This window comes from Strix aluco, chromosome 2 (assembly GCF_031877795.1).
Source record: "Strix aluco isolate bStrAlu1 chromosome 2, bStrAlu1.hap1, whole genome shotgun sequence".
Classification (NCBI taxonomy): Eukaryota; Metazoa; Chordata; class Aves; order Strigiformes; family Strigidae; genus Strix; species Strix aluco.
In genome coordinates, this window is record NC_133932.1 from 19,446,128 (window position 1) to 19,464,458 (window position 18,331).

Consider the following 18,331-nt stretch of genomic DNA (forward strand, 5'->3'; position numbering starts at 1 on the left):
CCCAGGGGAAAAAAAAATTTAAAACAGATGCAGTAATTAATTTCTCAGTGATTTAGTGAAATGCTACTGCCCCAGTCAGATCACACAACGGTCTCTGAAGTGCAGTCACAGTGTGAACAGTACAAAACTTAGAGAGATAACTGAAGATGACTGAAGAGTTGTTGAACCGATGAAGTGTTGTGTATGGTTTAAAAAAACCTAACAACCACCTGCTTGTCTTTTACTTTCACTGGAGTACACTGAAGATAAGGGCAAATGATCTTTTTATGCAAGAGAATAGCATTGTCACCTAGTAGCCCAAAGAGTTGAACAACAGTCGTACTCATAAAAATTACAAAAATGGTGATCCCAAGTTTTGATCCAAATTTGGTTTGAGTAGGCGTAGGATTTTTGATTCTATGCCTTTAAAAACTGGCAGTTTAGCAAAAATGTCAAGCTGCATAATTTCCCACTGGCTAGGAAAATACTGCTGATGATCTCTCAAGTGAAACTGAGGAAAAATCCTTATCTCACGCAAACAGTAAGTATTTTTTTCTCTGTGTTATATGATAAGAAATCAGGTGCATTCTTTGCATTTCATTGTATGCCAGACTGCAATATGACATTGGGAAATACCATTCTGACTGCTGATTTCTAAGAGTTCCCCCCAATATATATCTTGGTTATGGGATTGAACATTAATCCATAAAAAAGCCCTAGAATTTAATTACTACATGCTCAATATGGATTAATTAATCTGCAGATTCAGCTACACAAAATCCCTGAACTCATCCCTCAGGCAAGGCGGTTGATAAATGAGTAAAGCTGGCATATTTGTCCTGGACTTTTCAGGTTGTATCACACAAGCAGATGAAACGGAGCCCAGAACAAATGGACATATCCTACAGCCACCATCCCTTACAGCTCAAAGCCACGGTCCTTAAAAGCAGTCCATCCATCAGCTGGTAACTGCTTCAAACAAGAAGCAGAGAGGGACATGTGTCAGCTTTGAACAGTGCAGGATTTCTAATTCAATATGTTTATGGTGGGGCAGAATGCCCGAGTGGAGTCTTTAGAGAGTATTTGTAACAGTCATCTTTTTGTGTCACCCCTCTCCTACCCCTCCAGGAGTAAAAATTAAGGAAATAGGAAACCATACTCAGCCTTGCATGGTTTAAGGTATGGACTTCTGATGGGATTCTGCATTGAGGACCTTCAAGCAAAATGATACTAAAATTGTAAATGGATGATATTGAGAATAGAGACAGCAGAAATAAAGGGGTGGTCAAAAATAGCTCAAAACAGGCCTCATCAGAGACTATAGGCTTGGTCTCCATAAGCACACTCTGACCTTTTGACAGCTGGCACGCACACCAAGCACTGTCTTGCTGCCTAAATGACAGGCCTCCCAGCAGCCACCCATGCCCTCCAGCCCCGCTCCCCCATAGCCCAGGCAAAGCTTCAGCCAGGGGGGGTGAGGGAGCTGGGGCGAGGGTCTCTCTCAGGCTGCTAGGACCCCATTTGCACAGTATTTGAAGGCTGAAGCTTCACAGTATCATTCTGAGAGCTGTGAGAGCTGAAGTCCTTCCTTCCATCAGAAACTGGGAGACACTACACTCCCCTTTCCCAACACCTCCACTGTGCCCTAAAAAAAAAAAATCTGCAGGTTTTTTTCATAACAAGACCACGTGTTTGCGATCACAGACCACAAAGTCATGCACGCTGAATTAATGCAGAGAATGGAGGAAGCCTCTCTATGCTGCTGCTATTATGGGGTCATTTTTATTCACTCACTTGGAAGAAGGGCTGGCTTTAACTCTTCCCTTTCCTGCCCCCTCCTGTGTTGTTTCTCCTTTGTCCATTAGCAAAGGGACATTGCTGGTTCCACCATTTTGCAGCTGGCTTTCTTACAAGCCCGATTCACAGACAAGAAATTTCAGGCACAACTTGGCAAATCCAGAGGACGCTGGTGAAAGCTGCTGATATGATTCAAATGTTCATTCATTTACTGCATATGGAATATAAGGAAGAGGAGTCAACTGAAAGGCGGTTTCTAAAGAGCATACCAAAAATCACATCCCATCCTTGTTTCCAGTTGGGGAGGTAGGGCTTGCTTTTTCCACTCGAAAAACTCGGCTAGATCCTCCAGGTGATGTTTAATGATGACAGCTACAGATTATTACATAAAATAAGTTTGGGATCTCTGCATTATCCACTACAATTTTAACATCTAATGTACTTATCCTGATGTTTTGCAGTCCTAGTGATACCTTGGGCTAGTTTCTTGAGCTACACTTATATTTACCAGATCTGGGAGATCTACCTTACCTGAAATCAGGAAGGGAAAGAACCACACAGATTTTATTGGTACATTCCATCTCTGGGAAACCATTAAAATCTTTAGACAAGAAATTCATTTTCAGTTGCCTCGGGGTTTGTGTTGGACCCCAGAGCCTAGGATGACTCTTACGATTAGGTCTAAAAGTCGAGAAACACAGTAGATACAAGTGAATTCAGCCAAAAGAATAAAATGTGTGCAGGGTTTCAGGTGGGTTCAGCGAGCTCTTAGTACAATTAGAAAATTGGGAAAGAGAAGTTCACTATGCTGTTTTTCTGAGTAAACAAAAAATATATTTTGTTTTTTCTGAAGAGCCAATTCACCACTTCATAATCTGCATCTTTCAGCAAATGAAGCTGATTTTTTTTTAAAATGTTCTTGTAAAGCAAGGCAAGTGCATTAGAAATTGCTAACATTTATCATGTTCCTTGGCAGAATAGTTAGATACTTTGGTTAAAAAAAAATACACACTAATGGTCTCTCTTAAATAAATACTTTGAAATAAATAACTGGGGCTGTTGAACAAATGAAAAATGAAAACAGAACAAAAGATAAACCAAATATTATTAGTTCTGCAAGAAAATGGTGTCCAAATTTAGCCCATGCAATTTTTGTTGGAAGAGAGGCTAAAATTATCTCCAGAGGCTCCTGTATCCTTGTCATTTAGGAAGTCTTTCAGTGACATGCAGGCAAAGACTAGAACTGGCAATTATTTGCAACAGAAAAAAAGAACAACAAAATGGAGGTTATAGGACGAGTTATTGTGCTCATCTGACAGCCCAAATGCAATGAGAGGAGGCAGAAGTGCCCAGGCACTATTTACAGGAAGAATCATCTCTTGAAATAGACTTTCATTTCCCTTTGCTCTGTCATAATAAGGAATGGCAAATCTCTTTGAAAAAACAAAGGCATGGGAAAAGCGGAGGTTTCACTTCCTCTTCTTCCTCAGAAAATGAAAATACGACTAAGAACTGAAATACCTGGCTGCAGTAAATATTTGCTTGCTCAACCTAAAATTTATTTACATTTTTGGAAGTATATAATGCATTGTTCATAATCCAATTAGTTTATAGAAAGTATATGCAGGTCTGTTTAATAAATATGAATTCTTTACCTTTAAATGGTGATAAATCTGTTATCAGAAGTGGTGCTCTGATGCACCCCAAAGGACCTAACGTGAGATACCAGTAAAACAGGAAAAATTTAAGAAAAATCTGCAAGTGGAAAGAAGCAGTATAGCTGAGCAGTGAAAAGAAAAGGTGGCACACAGAAATTGTCCGTAGATTGTGGATACTGAGGCATATCGTGTTTCTGAAAACAATCTTGGAAAACAAATTTAATACAACAACACAATTGTTATGAACTTAACACTGCACATGGTATAAAGGAACCACAAGAAATGTGGTTCACAGAAAAAATCCCCCAGAGCAGTAATTGTCTAAAACTAATTTGACTTTTTATACACATATGGTGCTGGTTATTTTTTTGGTGTTTTTTTGTTGTGTGGTTTTGTGGGTTTTTTTCTGGATTTCTGCCCTTATATACAGGAGCTTCTTATGCGTTCAAGTTTTGTGTACTCCTTACAGCTGGCTGACAAAGTAACACACACTCTCCCTTATGAGAAATGTTCTTGTTAAAACATGGTCTTGGGCCATGTTGGAACAAGATGTTTCTTTCCTTTTTTAATTTCAAACTGTTTTGCGAACAGAAAATTCCAAGGACATTTTGTTTTGGAAACATTTCTGTAACGAAATACGTTGCCTGTGTTCTGAGAGGGGTTCGGTGATTCCGACAACATCAGCTCCAGCTTGCAGCTGCCTGGGATCCCAGGTCCTTGGCTCTGGGTGTATCTAAGGCTGCCAAAGAGCTTAACTTCCCAGCAAAATGGGACGCCCTCCCTGTCTCAACTGGCTGCTCCCAAGAAAGGGCTGGGGGAGCACCAAGTCCCTGGCTCAGGGCAATCCACAAGGCTTTCAGGCAGGTTTAGATTACATGGCAGCTCATCGAACCCTGCATGTTCTATGGCTCAGTGAGCAAATCTTGGAACAAATTAATGTTTTAAATTAAATTTTGCTTCTGACTGGATCTCCTCCCTGCTTTCCCATTGCAGAGCCTCCCACGTGCCAACTCGGCCACCCCGGGGAGATTTCTGAATCTGCATGTCTGGCTGTGGGGTACCACCCTCTGAGGCAGCTGAATCCCATCCATCTGCCACCCTCCAGCACAGAATTTAGCCCAGAAGTTGCATTTTTCTTAAGCACTCCCCATCCTAGGCAGTTACCATGGCAACCCAGGGACAGACTGTCAGATGCCGATCCTGCTACAGCTCCACTTCTGTCAGGATACACCTAAATTACTAACAGACTTATTAGTGTAAGTGGAAGATACATGTTATGGTTCTAAGCTGACTAAACACCTCAAGCCATACCTACACAAACAAACCATGTTCAGAGCTGTTATTCCCATACCAATCACAAGTAATTACATTTTGTACCAGCCTTTCTACATTTGCTGCTTTGAGATAAAGCCCTAGGAGCACGCAGTTTTGTTATCACACAGATCACCAAGCGGCGTATCTGTGCAGCAACAACGCTACTAATGGTTTACCAAGAAATACACTCGCTCCCTTGCTTCAAGAGAGAGCTCGAAGTTGCCAGGGTGGAGGAGGGGCATTAAAGATTCTGAGCTGCCTCCTATTTTTAAAAGGCATAATGTACAGGCTGGTGGAAGGGGGCTTACCTCAGGAGTCTTAAACAATCTGAATCCTGGTTTTATTACTAGGCTGTTAGGGTTTGATAAGCAATTTCTTTCCTTCTTCATGCTCTATTCATCTGTTGAAGGGGAATTCTGACATTCTTTGTAAACTGGATCTAACAGCATTTTAAAGCAAAGCTGTATAAAAACTAAACATTAACATCATCACTGCTCATGTCATCACTTCAGGTGATCCCAGAGCACTGTCAGAAGAAGATGGCAATGTTCGACTCGATGCCTGAGCATCCCCTGTTTGCTCTCTGGTTGCCAGCAAACTTAGCGATACGCTTCAAAACCCTGGCGGGCCCGAATCCAGGGCTCTGGTGACAGACAGAAGAGATTCCCAGCCACACTTTCCCATCTACTCTTTCTTCAGTAATATAACCTAGTGGATGTCCCATGTTTCTCAACCTGCAGTTTCACTGAGATGCCAGTTACCTTCTCACAGAAATGAGAAAAGCCTTCTCCTCTCCTAGACACGTAGCACAGTACAGTTTATTTTCCTGCATAGCTCTGCAACTCAAAATTGCTTTCTTACAGCCGTGCCATACAGCCATTACACAGCAACACAGGAGGCTGTATTAATCTGATAATTAGCTTTTAATGCGGGATAACCCCTGCCAGACTGCATGTAGGTGACATTGGAGCATTTTCCTGCAGCTCAGCTACACTTAACTGTCTTTTCTACAGCACCCCTCTGTTTTTAGACTATCCTTCAGTGAACCAAAAATGACTGCTGCACTGAATATATTCTGCTTCCTTGGGTCTAATTCAGCTTTTCATTTATCTTCACCTTGCTCTCTTACAGCTGCTCTCTGTCTGCTTTCCCGGGAACAAACTGGGGGGGCGGTGGGGAAGTGGAGACCTTTCTTCTCCTGCACTTCATGCCTGCTCTCTGCCAAAGGGCCACGGGTCCAGCTACCCCCTGCATCTTGGGCTCACTGTCTTACACCTTCTTAGTCCCTACACCAAACTGCTTGATAGATAGCCAGCGAACCAAGGTGAAAGAGATTATGAGAAGAGGGACAAGAGAAATAATTTCTCAGATTAAATGATGAAGCTTATTCAGTTTCTCCTTTCTGTCTCTTTTGCCTAGCTCTCCTCTATAACAGCATGTAACAGATCAAAATTAGATCCTCCAGACTGCAATCAAATCTATTCACCGCAGTGATGTGAAATTCATGTGGCGTGAATGAAGCTGAATTTCTGAGCAATCGCATGGATTTTCAGTTGGTGGGGGAAATTGCGCAACTGCCCCCACCGGTGACACCCACATACCCAGCAAGCTGCCAGAGAGGGGACACGCGGTGTGGTTGTGAGGGGTGAAGGGCTGGGAGTTACTCCTGCCATGGTGAGGGGGTGTTGATAGAGGCAAGGACTGTAGCTCTGGATGTGTTTGAGAGTCTCCCTGCGTTGGGACCAAGCTATGGGGAGGGCTGCACTTTTCAATGCACTCATTGCACGACCCTTATGTGCAATGATAGTGGATGCACACTATAATTACATTTTTAAAGAAAAAAACTCACTTGAGAAAAATTGGAGAGCATTTTGAAGGGAGTCTTGTATTTTACATCCTTGAGGCTGTAAAGCTTCTGTAGTACAACCAACATCCAAGCCAAATGGTTTTGTCACAGCACCTAACTTTGTCTTAAAAGCCATATTGACTTAACAGAAACCTTCCTTGCTCTTTATAATCCTGGGCAAAATAAGCACAAATTATTTTAGAGTACGGTATATTCTCTTTGAAATGCTCATGAAATAAGATAGGTAGCAGTCCCAGACAGCTTTTTCCATGGACAAAAGTGCTGAATCAGCATGTCATGCCCTCAGAGCTAGTTACTGACAACCATGACAGCACTAAGTCAGCAAGAACCGAAGTGAGCACCAACTCATCTTGTACCTGCTACCGAATGGTCATCACACTCTGATGAACAGAAATCCAGTCTAGCAATTTGGAAGGTGTGATGTTCTACTCACCATAAAAAGTACCTTGTATTAACTGTTATTCCTTTAGATGATTTAAAAATTACAGGTTCATTTTTAGCATATGTTGTTTTTAATCAAATTTCTTTAGGTATGCACGGGGACCCAGTACAAAAAATGAAGAGTAGATATGCAGGAGATGTTATATATAAGGTAGATAAGGAATATCAGAGTCTTGGTACTGGTCAATCTTGCTCAGTGATGTATCTATCCCTGGAAACAAATGAGAACTGGAGAACAAAAAGGCCAATTAACAATATACTAATTATAGAACATAAACCAGATGTATTCAGTTAGAAACAAATAGCCAAGTAATTACTAGAAGACTTGGGTCTATGATAGCTGGTTTTGAAGGTGCAGAGTGAGGCCAGAACTCCTCATCACAGGGCCATGGCATGTAGCTGCGCCAGAGCAGTAGAGTGAGATGGTCAGTGCACACTGATGTGAAGACACATTTACACTGGACTCAGAGGGGACATCAGGGTATCCCATGAGAGAGTAAAACAATAGAGCATGGAGATGGGTGCACCTGAGGTGTACACATGCATTCCCCCAACAGTTACAGAATAGGAGGTTCGCTTGTATTTGTTGTCAGAGCAGCAGGGCCCTGGGAAGGTCTGGGGCACAGCACTGTCTGCTGCTGTTAAAAATTCACAATGACAACTCTTAATCTTTTTGGCACAAGCTTCACCACCCATGTTTGAGAAGTTAAGGCAGGGAAAGAGCCTTTGGGTTCACAAGGAGACAGGAATTAGGGAACTGAGGTGAGGACTGTGAAGCTACTGGCGATAAAGGAGCTGGAGGGATTTTGGGGACTTGCCTTTGGCTTGCCTTGCTGGCTGGGCAAAGGCAGTGCCCAGCTAATGAAGAGCCTTGCTCCTGATCCCCACAACCCTGTCTTCCTCCCTCCCTCTCTCCTCCTGTCACTGCTCACCAGGACTGAAAATAGGCGGCCAGATTGCATGGGGCTACCGGCAGGTCCGCAAGGAGAAAATACTAGAAATGGGGTCTGAGCATTGAATCATCCCAGAGGGGATGATCTGCAGTGCTGCTTGAGAACAGCTGCAAATCCCCTGGGATTTGTTTTCCAATTAGTAACAAAGCCCATTAACAAACTCTATTTAGAGGGTTTTTCACTTAAGTGAGACTTTCCTTAAGTAGTAGCCATCAGTTCTGACTTGGATAGTGAAACTGTCAAATTCCATGGATTACACTAGTGTACAGCCCTCCTCCTGCAAAAAAACCCCTGTAAACATGGTAATATGGTGAGTCATGATCAGAAAAAAAGGACCTTGCTTTAAGAGTAGCATATGCCTATTTTTTTCCAGTCAAAACACCTTGTTGTGTTTTTTAGTAGTTTTAGTGGTAGTAGTAATAGTTGTTTTTTGGACTTCAGTTTGCTCTACCAGGAAAAGGAAATTAATCTACAGGGAAGCATTGATAGAAAGTTCTTAAAAGGCACTGAGAAGGTAGATGGTACCTTTTCATCAAAAGAACAAAGCAATTGCAAATGAAAGGAACATTTGAAACTAAGGAAAATAAATCTCTATTACCCTAAAAAATAACTCAAACTCAACAGTAGAGAATGTCACTGAGAAGACAAACTGGATGTGTACACAGATAAAGGCACTTGGGCATGTTATAATTCATGAAAATAGCTTAAAATGGATTTAACCCCACATTTCAAAGACTAAATCAATCTCTGTTTAGGCAGGGCAGATGACCTCACACCTGCCTACTGTGGCATTTCCTGTAATTCAGCTGAGGCTTTTAGAGTTGGCTTCTTGTAAGGGCATGACTGTGGACCAAGAGGAACATGGGCTTTGACCTGACGAGTGCTAATTGCACTTTGTTTTTCAAAAGTGCTGTCAGGTCGGGCCCATGAAACTGCAGTGTGGAGTATGCCCAAGGATTGATAATGGTCTTTGCAGTAGGCCTGAGCCTCAGAGACTGAACCTGGCTCAGTGGTATCTTTCCATAAAAAAAGTTACTTTGTGGACATGACCACTCAGCTTTCCGAGGCAGCATCTCTGAGCATTCTCCTATCCCTTACACACAAGCACACACACACTTCAATGATAGCTATTTGGCTTGTGCAAGGACAGTGAAACCTGTATTAAACATTTACTTCTGCAATTTCTTCCTCAGAAACATTCTCTGGGATGCTCTGAAAGAGCTTAGGACATGCACAATTGTCTACTGTAACATTTTATTCAAGCTACATTTATCTACTGCTTAGGTAAGAAAATTTCACGACAAAGGTGATGCAGGATGTTGTTAATGAACCTTGTCCTACCTCCATCAGGGAAAGGCATGAAGAACTAGAACTTCAGCAGATAGTGGTTTGAACAGGCTCAGCATCTTTAACATTTAAACAAGAGATTGCTTCCTATAGCGACCATCTGCCCAAGCTTTGACACACCAAATTATTTACCAGGAATTGTATCAACACATCAAAGAAGTTGCTTTAGGTCTTTGCAATGCTCTTAAGAAATATCCTTCATAGAATTCAATGCATCTGAAGAGATATGTGCTCTTCCTAGGATGTAAACATTGACAGCAAACTGTTGCAGGACAGAAGGATCAGCTTGAGCATATGTACAATCTTCAGTTCTCAAAGCAGGAAAATAAGGTCCTCCCCATGTTCTCACTCCCCATCCTGTGCATCAAATTTGGGCTGTTTTTACTGTAATTGGAGACTGAAGGTTTTGGCTATGTTTTTAGTGGCCAGCTAAATCAACTGGTCATTTGATGCTTATCAGGTGTATTATGGTCTTTTGCTTGTTGGTCTTTTCTTTTCATTGGCTTACTTGAAAAGAAGGATGATGGTCAGTTTTGGGGCCTCTCCTGTTTAACACCTTTATTGATGATCTAGACGAGGGGATCGAGTGCACCCTCAGTAAGTTTGCAGATGACACCAAGTTGGGTGGGAGTGTTGATCTGCTCGAGGGTAGGGAGGCTCTGCAGAGAGACCTGGACAGGCTGGAGCGATGGGCTGAGGCCAACTGTAGGAGTTTCAATAAGGCCAAATGTTGGGTGCTGCACTTGGGCCACAACAACCCCCAGCAGCGCTACAGGCTTGGGGAGGAGTGGCTGGAGAGCTGCCAGTCAGAGAGGGACCTGGGGGTGTTGATTGACAGCCGGCTGAACATGAGCCAGCAGTGTGCCCAGGTGGCCAAGAAGGCCAATGGCATCCTGGCTTGTATCAGAAATAGCGTGGCCAGCAGGGACAGGGAAGGGATCTTACCCCTGTACTCGGCACTGGTGAGGCCGCACCTCGATGACTGTGTTCAGTTTTGGGCCCCTCACTACAAAAAGGACATTGAATTACTCGAGCGTGTCCAGAGAAGGGCAACGAAGCTGGTGCAGGGTCTGGAGCACATGTCGTACGAGGAGCGGCTGAGGGAACTGGGGGTGTTTAGTCTGGAGAAGAGGAGGCTGAGGGGAGACCTCATCGCCCTCTACAGCTCCCTGAAAGGAGGTTGCAGAGAGCTGGGGATGAGTCTCTTTAACCAAGTAACAAGTGATAGGACAAGAGGTAATGGCCTCAAGTTGTGCCAGGGAAGGTTTAGACTGGATACTAGGAAGCATTTCTTTACAGAACGGGTTGTTAGGCATTGGAATGGGCTGCCCAGGGAGGTGGTGGAGTCCCCATCCCTGGAGGTGTTTAAGAGTCGGGTCGACATAGCGCTGAGGGATATGGTGTAGTTGGGAACTGTCCATGTTAGGTTAACGGTTGGACTGGATGATCTTCAAGGTCTTTTCCAACCTCGATGATTCTGTGATTCTGTGAAGTATTGCATCACTATTAGCGTGAAGTACACATCCCCAGATTGTCGTTTCTGCACACGAAGACACGTGCTTCTACAAATGCAGCATGAACGGTGGCACTAGAGGGAGCTCCTGCAGCATCACCCACCTCGCAGCCCCAGTCTGAAATCAGACCCAGATCACAAGATTTGCTTCTAAAATTGTGAGGTTTTGGATTGTGGGTTGGTTTATTACTTATTTATTAACTTCTATGCACATTTGAATAACATTTTCAAATTTTCTTTCTACTACAAACTAGAATTACCAGCATCCCTCCTGCTCCTGCCAACAGCTCCTATTACTGCATGGTTCTAGGAATTGAGACTTAGCCCATTACCTAAGTGTTAATGAAAAAAAACCCAAAACACCCAAACGTTATGGGTATCTGAGTTTTGGAAAAACTCCTTGAAAAGCTTCATTGACATTTGAAAAAAATCTTCCAAATATTAAACTTTTACCCTTATTGAGATTCAACCTTCCTTTTAATCAGTAAACCCACAGCTAAGCATCTAGAATTAAAGTTAATATTTAGCCTTTGAATAAATAAGAGAGCTTTAGGGAATGACATGCTTATTGGGGAACTCTGAAAAGACGAGATTGTTGCTTTTGGTTTATATTGTATGCTCTTTGCTGGCAATTGCAAAAGTGGCAGAAGTAGCTTTTTTATTTTTAGAAAGACAGACATCCACAGTGATGATTTATAAAACCTCTCTAGTGAAGAAAAAGGATATCTTCTCCATATACATCTTGATAAAAAATTGGTTTTCAAAAGGCAAAAGTTTCTAAATAGAAAGTCAGGCTTCTGTAGAAACACCATGGTCATTCTTTTTGGAAGCAAATGCATCTCAAATATAATCTAGAGAGGCCCTAACAACGGCATCAAGCATTGTGTTATTCTCTTTCGTTCACAGAACTGCTCAGGATGCTTCACTGTGGAATAGGTCCATCAATGAAACAGATGCCACACTGAACAGAAACACAGCTTTATTTCTCTTACTGCTAACAGCTAAATTAGTGTATATATAAGTAGAGTTGTCTGCTCTAAGTACACTATATTTATTTACTATATAATTCGTTAAAATCTAATGAGAGGAGTACTGTTCTATTACAAAAATTCAAGGGTAATTTATGTGTGATAGTAAAAATATTACCCAGTGCAGCACTATGAGCAGCAAGTTTTGAGTAGTTCTAGACCACAGTGTTCCCCCCTCCCCAGATAGGTGTACCACAACATCACAAAATATTCTTTCATTTCTTGCTGGTCTAAAAATGCTTGCTCAAAATGATATGTCGTGAAGAAAAATAAATGTTTTGCTCCCTTCTCCACCATGAAGGCCACTTAGTCCTTCTCCTTGTGTCACCAGAAAAGACGAATATCCATATCAGCCATTACTTTCACTCCACACCTTAAAAAACAATTTATGTTGACTTCTTTCACTCTACCTTGTTCACAGTGGATACGTTCTCAGATGCTTACTAGATTTCCATCCTCTGTTGCACCAACCTCCGCTGGGTGTGAAGTTCCCCGTTTTCCACAACACTCCAGTGTTCCAAGATCTTTATTCTTCTCAGCACCCTCTGCCTCCAAAACCTTCTCCCACCCAGTTATTTTCTCATTTCCTAAATTCACTTCACTGGATCACTTTCAAAGTTTCTATACTTTGCTCTTCCTCAGTAATTTTCTATCTTCTCCTTTAAAAAAAACCCACCAGCCAACTACCTCTGTCCATGTCCTCCCACTTTTCCTCTCCTTGCTTCCTTGCTTGAAGTGTCTTCACCATTACTGCCAGTTGAGTTCCATAATTCCCATTTCTCTTCCCTCACAAATCTCTCTTCATCTTCTCAAATAGTTTTAGTTTTCCCATCTCCCACTATTTCTGTGGTTTATATCCCTTCTCCAAGCCCTTTGAACCTGCCTGCATGGTGAATCAGAATATTGTGATAATGTTATTTAGACTTTGGTGTGGGGAATTCTTGTTGTTGATGTAAGCAAAGTTTGTGAAGATTGTGTGATGACTGTATATTTTAAAGACAACAGGGTAATGAAGCCTCTGGTACCCTCATCCATCTGATTTAGAATTCTTCCTGGCTCCCGATGGAGCCTCTCAGCATCTTGGCAAAAACACCCATTGAACAAAGCTGCTCTTCTCCCTGCTCCATTTTCCTTCCTTCACTTCCTCTTCCCCATTGCCACCCAAAAATGTATGGAAGAAGGGTTGAGACTGTTACAGGGACTGAACTGCCCTCCTTCCCAAAGAATTACTCCTAGGAAGTAACGCACAGGAATTTTCAAATTCGTGTTCATTTGCACTACATTTTCTCTGTTCTAAATCCAATGGAACACATACTCATGGATCTGTTAGTGAAACACAACTATTTCCCCAGCAGTACGGATTCAAGCATGGAGAACGTGAAGTGGCACTACAGTAAGACTGAGGGAGAGACAATTTTGCATAGGTAGGTGTGGGTTACGCCCACGGAAATGCAAGAACCAAGAGGCACGGGGTCTCAAAGTCACAGAGAATCCCAGTGCTCACTGTGAGAATGTGGTGGTGCAATCCTTACCCCCCCCCCCGCCCCTCTTTGTTGGGCTGCTCGGTGCTAGGTGCGATTCCACCCACATCCCCCGAGCTATACACCAGTCTGTGGAGATAAGGACTGACAATGTTAATGAGCCTGGCTCCTGCCCATCCCAATTGCTCGGAAATGGTTAAAATGGCCCATCAACTCCTAAGGGCCTGGCACACCTGTGCCTGGGATGTGGTCAAATGGGAACAATAGAGTCGCACATTAATCAAATTCTTTTGTAACTGCTGGAAGGCACCAGAAGGTTTTTGACAAAAGTCAATTATCTTGGACCCTATAAATGGCGACCACCAGGGAGACCCTTTGAGCTCTCCTGGATCGCAGCGGGCCTGTGACCAGCATCTCCCCTGAGCTGGGACGCCTCTCAGGTACCAAACCCTTAAGGTGTCGTCTGCTCCAGACGGAAGGCCAGGGCGAAGTCCCCTGCTCGAGTCTCAATTATCGCCCGTTGAGGAATGCCAAGGCATTGTGAGTATTTACTCTAAACTCGAGAGGGAAATTTTCTTTGAGCTAGCTTCTCTTTACTCTGTGTGTGTGTGTGTGTGTGTGTGTGGGTACGTACCCTTGTTTCTGTGTGTGTATGTCCGTTCTGTGTTCATTCTACTGAATCCAAACACCTTTGTTTCTGTATGTTTGTCCATTTTGTTATGTGCATGCATGTGTATATATGTATATATAGGTACTGTTATGTAAGTTAGTGTGAATCTTGTCATTTTAGAATCTGAATAAGTCGCTTTTCTTTCTTTTAGTATCTCTGAATTATTTTATAATAATAAATTGCTGTTAGTTATTAATAAACCTAGATTTCTTACTAAATATTACCGTGTCAGTACTTTCATCTGCGACAAAGAAATAATTGTTTGTCACTTCACAAACATTGTAGGGAAGAATGCAAATGAAGGCAGTAATGGGGTCATAGTTGCAAGGTGAAAAATCAATGGTTGCACAAAGAAAAAACACGAAACTACTTAAAACAACCAAATCTTTTAATTAGAAAGCAACAAACATGCAAACAGCAGGTATAGAAATTTATTTGAACCAACGTTTTTACTATAATGAAAGTTACTTTAAAACATTGATCCAAGCTCCCACATTTGCAGGTTAAGGAAAATATTGCACTTTGCATCTTCTAGCACCCCTCATACATGGCAAAACATTTTAAAAACATTTTTGCTTATTTTACTTGCACACTCTCCCAAAGTCATGCACACAGTCATTCAAAAACAAAAGGTTAGGTTATCCAAAAGCAATACTTTCGAATTGCACTAAAGCTCTGTAAGGAAAAATATAATTAATGTCTTATACAAATTCCATTAAATTCCATTAACGTCTAGGTGCTTGCACACAACTGCCAGTTACTCTTCATCTTCGTTTTCATTTTCCTGACCAGATCCTTCTGATCTGTCACCTTCCAATCGGTCTGTAAGACACAGAGATAAATTTAGTAAGGAGAACTCCTAAAGTTTTCTGGTTTTGGTAAATATTTATAGTGTACAGTCTCCCTGGGCAATATATTACACAACACACAATAGCTGTGGGCTATATGGTAAAAGAAAGTCAATATGGACTGACAGTGGAGATTTGGATAGAAATGTTACCACAAGAAAGGAGAACAGGAGAAAATCCCTAAAGGATTTCTAGGCATAAAAGTGAAATCTGTGTACAAAAGGAGAAAATTCATGGCTGCTGACTGGCTGCCAGCACAGGAAGGATGAATGCAAGCATAATATTAAAAAGAGATGGTGAATATAGGGGATTGACACACTGTTCTGGGGAGCTAAAACTAGAATAACTGCATAATTTCACAAAATTTATATACAGCAGAAAACCAAGGAATTGCTCTCTGTCACTATCAGCAAAAGTACCTTTCGATGTAAATGTTTAGAGAAAGGCAAATACAGAAATGTGTGAGGGAACATGACTGGCTCAAGATCTATCACTGAAACAACATGCACTGTCAGGTTAAGAAACACTCCACCCAGCCATAACACAGATTTTTGCTGAACCTGTTGTAACTCAAGTGTTGGGCAGTTTTGAGTATTTTACTCCAAAGAAATCGTAACAAATGAAGAAAACCCTAAACTAATACATTCCGTTACAGCAGTGATGAGGCATCCCACTGGGCTGGATACAGTAGCATCCTCCTGGCTCTCTAATTCTCACAGATCAGTGAGAGGTGCAAGAGGAGCAGCAGCATCTGCCAGGCAGAGCTTCCTTCCTACCTCATCACTATAAGCTCGCTGCTCTGCTCAGCCAGTGCTGGATTCCCCATGTTCAGTGTCTACAGTCACTTTCACCTTCATATACAGTTCTGTTAGGTTTCTGACCCATATGTCATACCAGCCCCCCAAAACTTCTCCTTGCTTTCTACCCAGTATGTCTCTCCATTGTCCTACACCTTCAGTATCAGCCCATGCATCAGCTTCTTCAGCACCAACATCCAGGAACACCAGTTCCCAACGATTCTCCATGTAACCCCTCATATCACCAGTTTCAGGGCCTAGGGAACTGCCCCTTCGCTGACTGGACATCCTAGTACCTGCTGCCCCAGAACAGCTGCCCGTGGCCTCATTAGTATCTCCCACAGTCCTGTATCTTCACACCCTCCTTCACCCCTAGACAATTCCAAGCCCACAATGACAGTCAGTTTGTCCTACGACATCTTCCAGGCATCCCCAATAGCTTTCCCATCACACAGTACTCCCCTTAAAGACCATTCCTTGCTGAAGAGATCATTCTTTAATACTACATTACAAATAAGCTATTTCAGGATGGCTAGTATGGTAACATCTAAAAATATATTTTGTTCTTTTATAGCTCTTTGAGGGAAAAAATAACAGCTGCAAAAACACTGCAAGTCTCACACTAATGAAACGATTCCTAAGTACTTCTATTAAGAGACCCTCAAACAACCCTTGAATCTTCTTGCCAACCCCAAGTGTAGCCACAGACAGCTGAAGATCTTGATGGTTCCCCAATCCATCTGCCATTTCATAGACCGGTGTGGTGGACCACCTCTTCAGAAGTCTCTCACCTGCTCTTATATGATTCAACGAAGCCAACATTCGTAACATAAAAGAAGCTGGAACAGTAATAGTGTTTCTGGTCTCTTCCAGCATTAATTCATTACGTGTTATAACCTGGAGGCAGGGAAGGGGAAAAAACAGCATCAAAAATAAACACTGTACTGCATCAATATGGGTTTGTAGATACAAAGTTCCTATGCAAGAGGCATTTACAGAGTCCAAAACTACAATAAGGGAGCAATATTTTAATAATTCCTGTCAAATACAGTTACACCAATTGTATGTGGTAAGAAAAGTCAGACAGTGGACTCTGCCTACAGATAACTAAAGAATATTCTAGTAAGATCATCATTCCGTTGTCCACATGTATGGTAGATATTAAGACAAGCAACTGAGAAAGAATTTTGGAAATGAGATCTTGCACAAAATAAGGAGGACCGGTGAGAGAAAGTGCTGTTACAGATGGCAACTGTTGTAGAGAACAAAGTTCTAGCACCAGCGCTGGCCAAGAATGTGGGAAGTAAGAGAGATGAGGTTACCCTAAACTCCTACCTTCATGCTGCTTGAAACTTTTGGAGAAAGTCCAAGGAACACAAGCAATTACTCTATCCCAGTTCAGGAACATTCTTAAGCTCCATAAATCTTTCTAAACACATCTACAGCTTGCCTCTAAATTACTTGAAAGAGCTAGCTCCTACTGGCTTTTCCTTCTGTTTCAAGGAAAAAAAAAAAATCACTAACGAATACTTTTAGCTCTTTTGTCTCCTTCCTTCCTCATGGTACTCCCGTGCCATCCTTCTTGCTTTGCATACCTTAGCTTGTCTCTCAGCTTTTAGACTACGTTCCTTCATTATTACTAAGCATAAAAATTCCTTTAGTTGGTTACAAGTTCTGACCATTATTCAATCCTTCCTCCCAGATCAGATGCTGTAAGGCAGGAAAATAATGCATTTCTTTTTCTCCCTGAGCCTCCTTCTCAAGCCTGTTCCTCTTGTGAGAAACATTCTTGCAAATGTCTGCAGTGGCCTTCTCCTAGCCCAATCAAAGCACCTCTCTTCTGTCATTCTCATCTGTTTACCAGGCACTTTGCACAGCTGATCACTCCCTAAAAGAAGCAAACTGAGAAGACAGCAGTCTGCCATTTTTTCCTCTTTCACCTCCTATTTTTACAGTGCATCAGTAACACCCTTTTGACAGCCTGCTTCTGATGCTTCTTCTCTACTCAGAGATTTGTTCCCATCCCCGCTGTCTTTTCCTATTCACTAAGGTCATGGCCTCTCTTATTTTAAATACGGTTCTACATCTATACTGAACTTTCCCCAAACACAAAGCTTCCTCCCTAGACCTTCCCTTCCATGGAAAATTCAGTTCAGATATGTTGGGCACTTACTCTAGCCAAATTTAACACGGGGAAACCTCTCCTGTCTCTCAGTACAGGGATTAAACTAAAAACCAGAAAACATGTAAAGTTACAAACCACACTGTGGTCAAAATCTCTGAAAGTTCTACATTTTTTATTAAAATAATTAAATCTCTAAATAATTTGTCATTATTAAAAATTATGTGACAAAAATATCAGTGCAATAATTACTTTTGGCACACATTTATGTTTAGCAATATTTCTCAATCCCAAAGGCTCCAAAACACATCACAGATTAAAACTACCATACAATATACAAGGAAGAGTCACTTCAGTAAGTGTTACTATTGCTAAAATAATGGAAGAGGTTCAAAACTCACAAGTGGATGGCTTGGGTTTTTTTCAGGGAGATTGGGGGGGAGGGTGGCTAAGGATTGTGGGTTTGTTTGTTTTAAATATATATAGCACAAATACAGAGAAATAGTAATTAAAAAA

General features: G+C 41.9%; 1 protein-coding gene across 6 annotated transcripts in view; it reads right to left on the bottom strand.

Annotated features, from left to right (window-relative positions):
• Positions 1-14,418: 14,418 nt before the first annotated feature.
• The window catches only part of DCAF6 (DDB1 and CUL4 associated factor 6), a 91,123-nt gene continuing 87,210 nt past the window's right edge, over positions 14,419-18,331 (bottom strand). For all 6 annotated transcript variants that reach the window (XM_074812531.1, XM_074812540.1, XM_074812522.1 and 3 more), the window contains 2 exons: positions 16,485-16,590; positions 14,419-14,870 (listed from right to left, as the gene is read on the bottom strand). In XM_074812531.1, the coding sequence (XP_074668632.1) occupies positions 14,806-14,870; positions 16,485-16,590 (171 nt within the window). In that variant the 3' untranslated portion in view covers positions 14,419-14,805. The remainder of the gene's footprint in view (positions 14,871-16,484; positions 16,591-18,331) is intronic.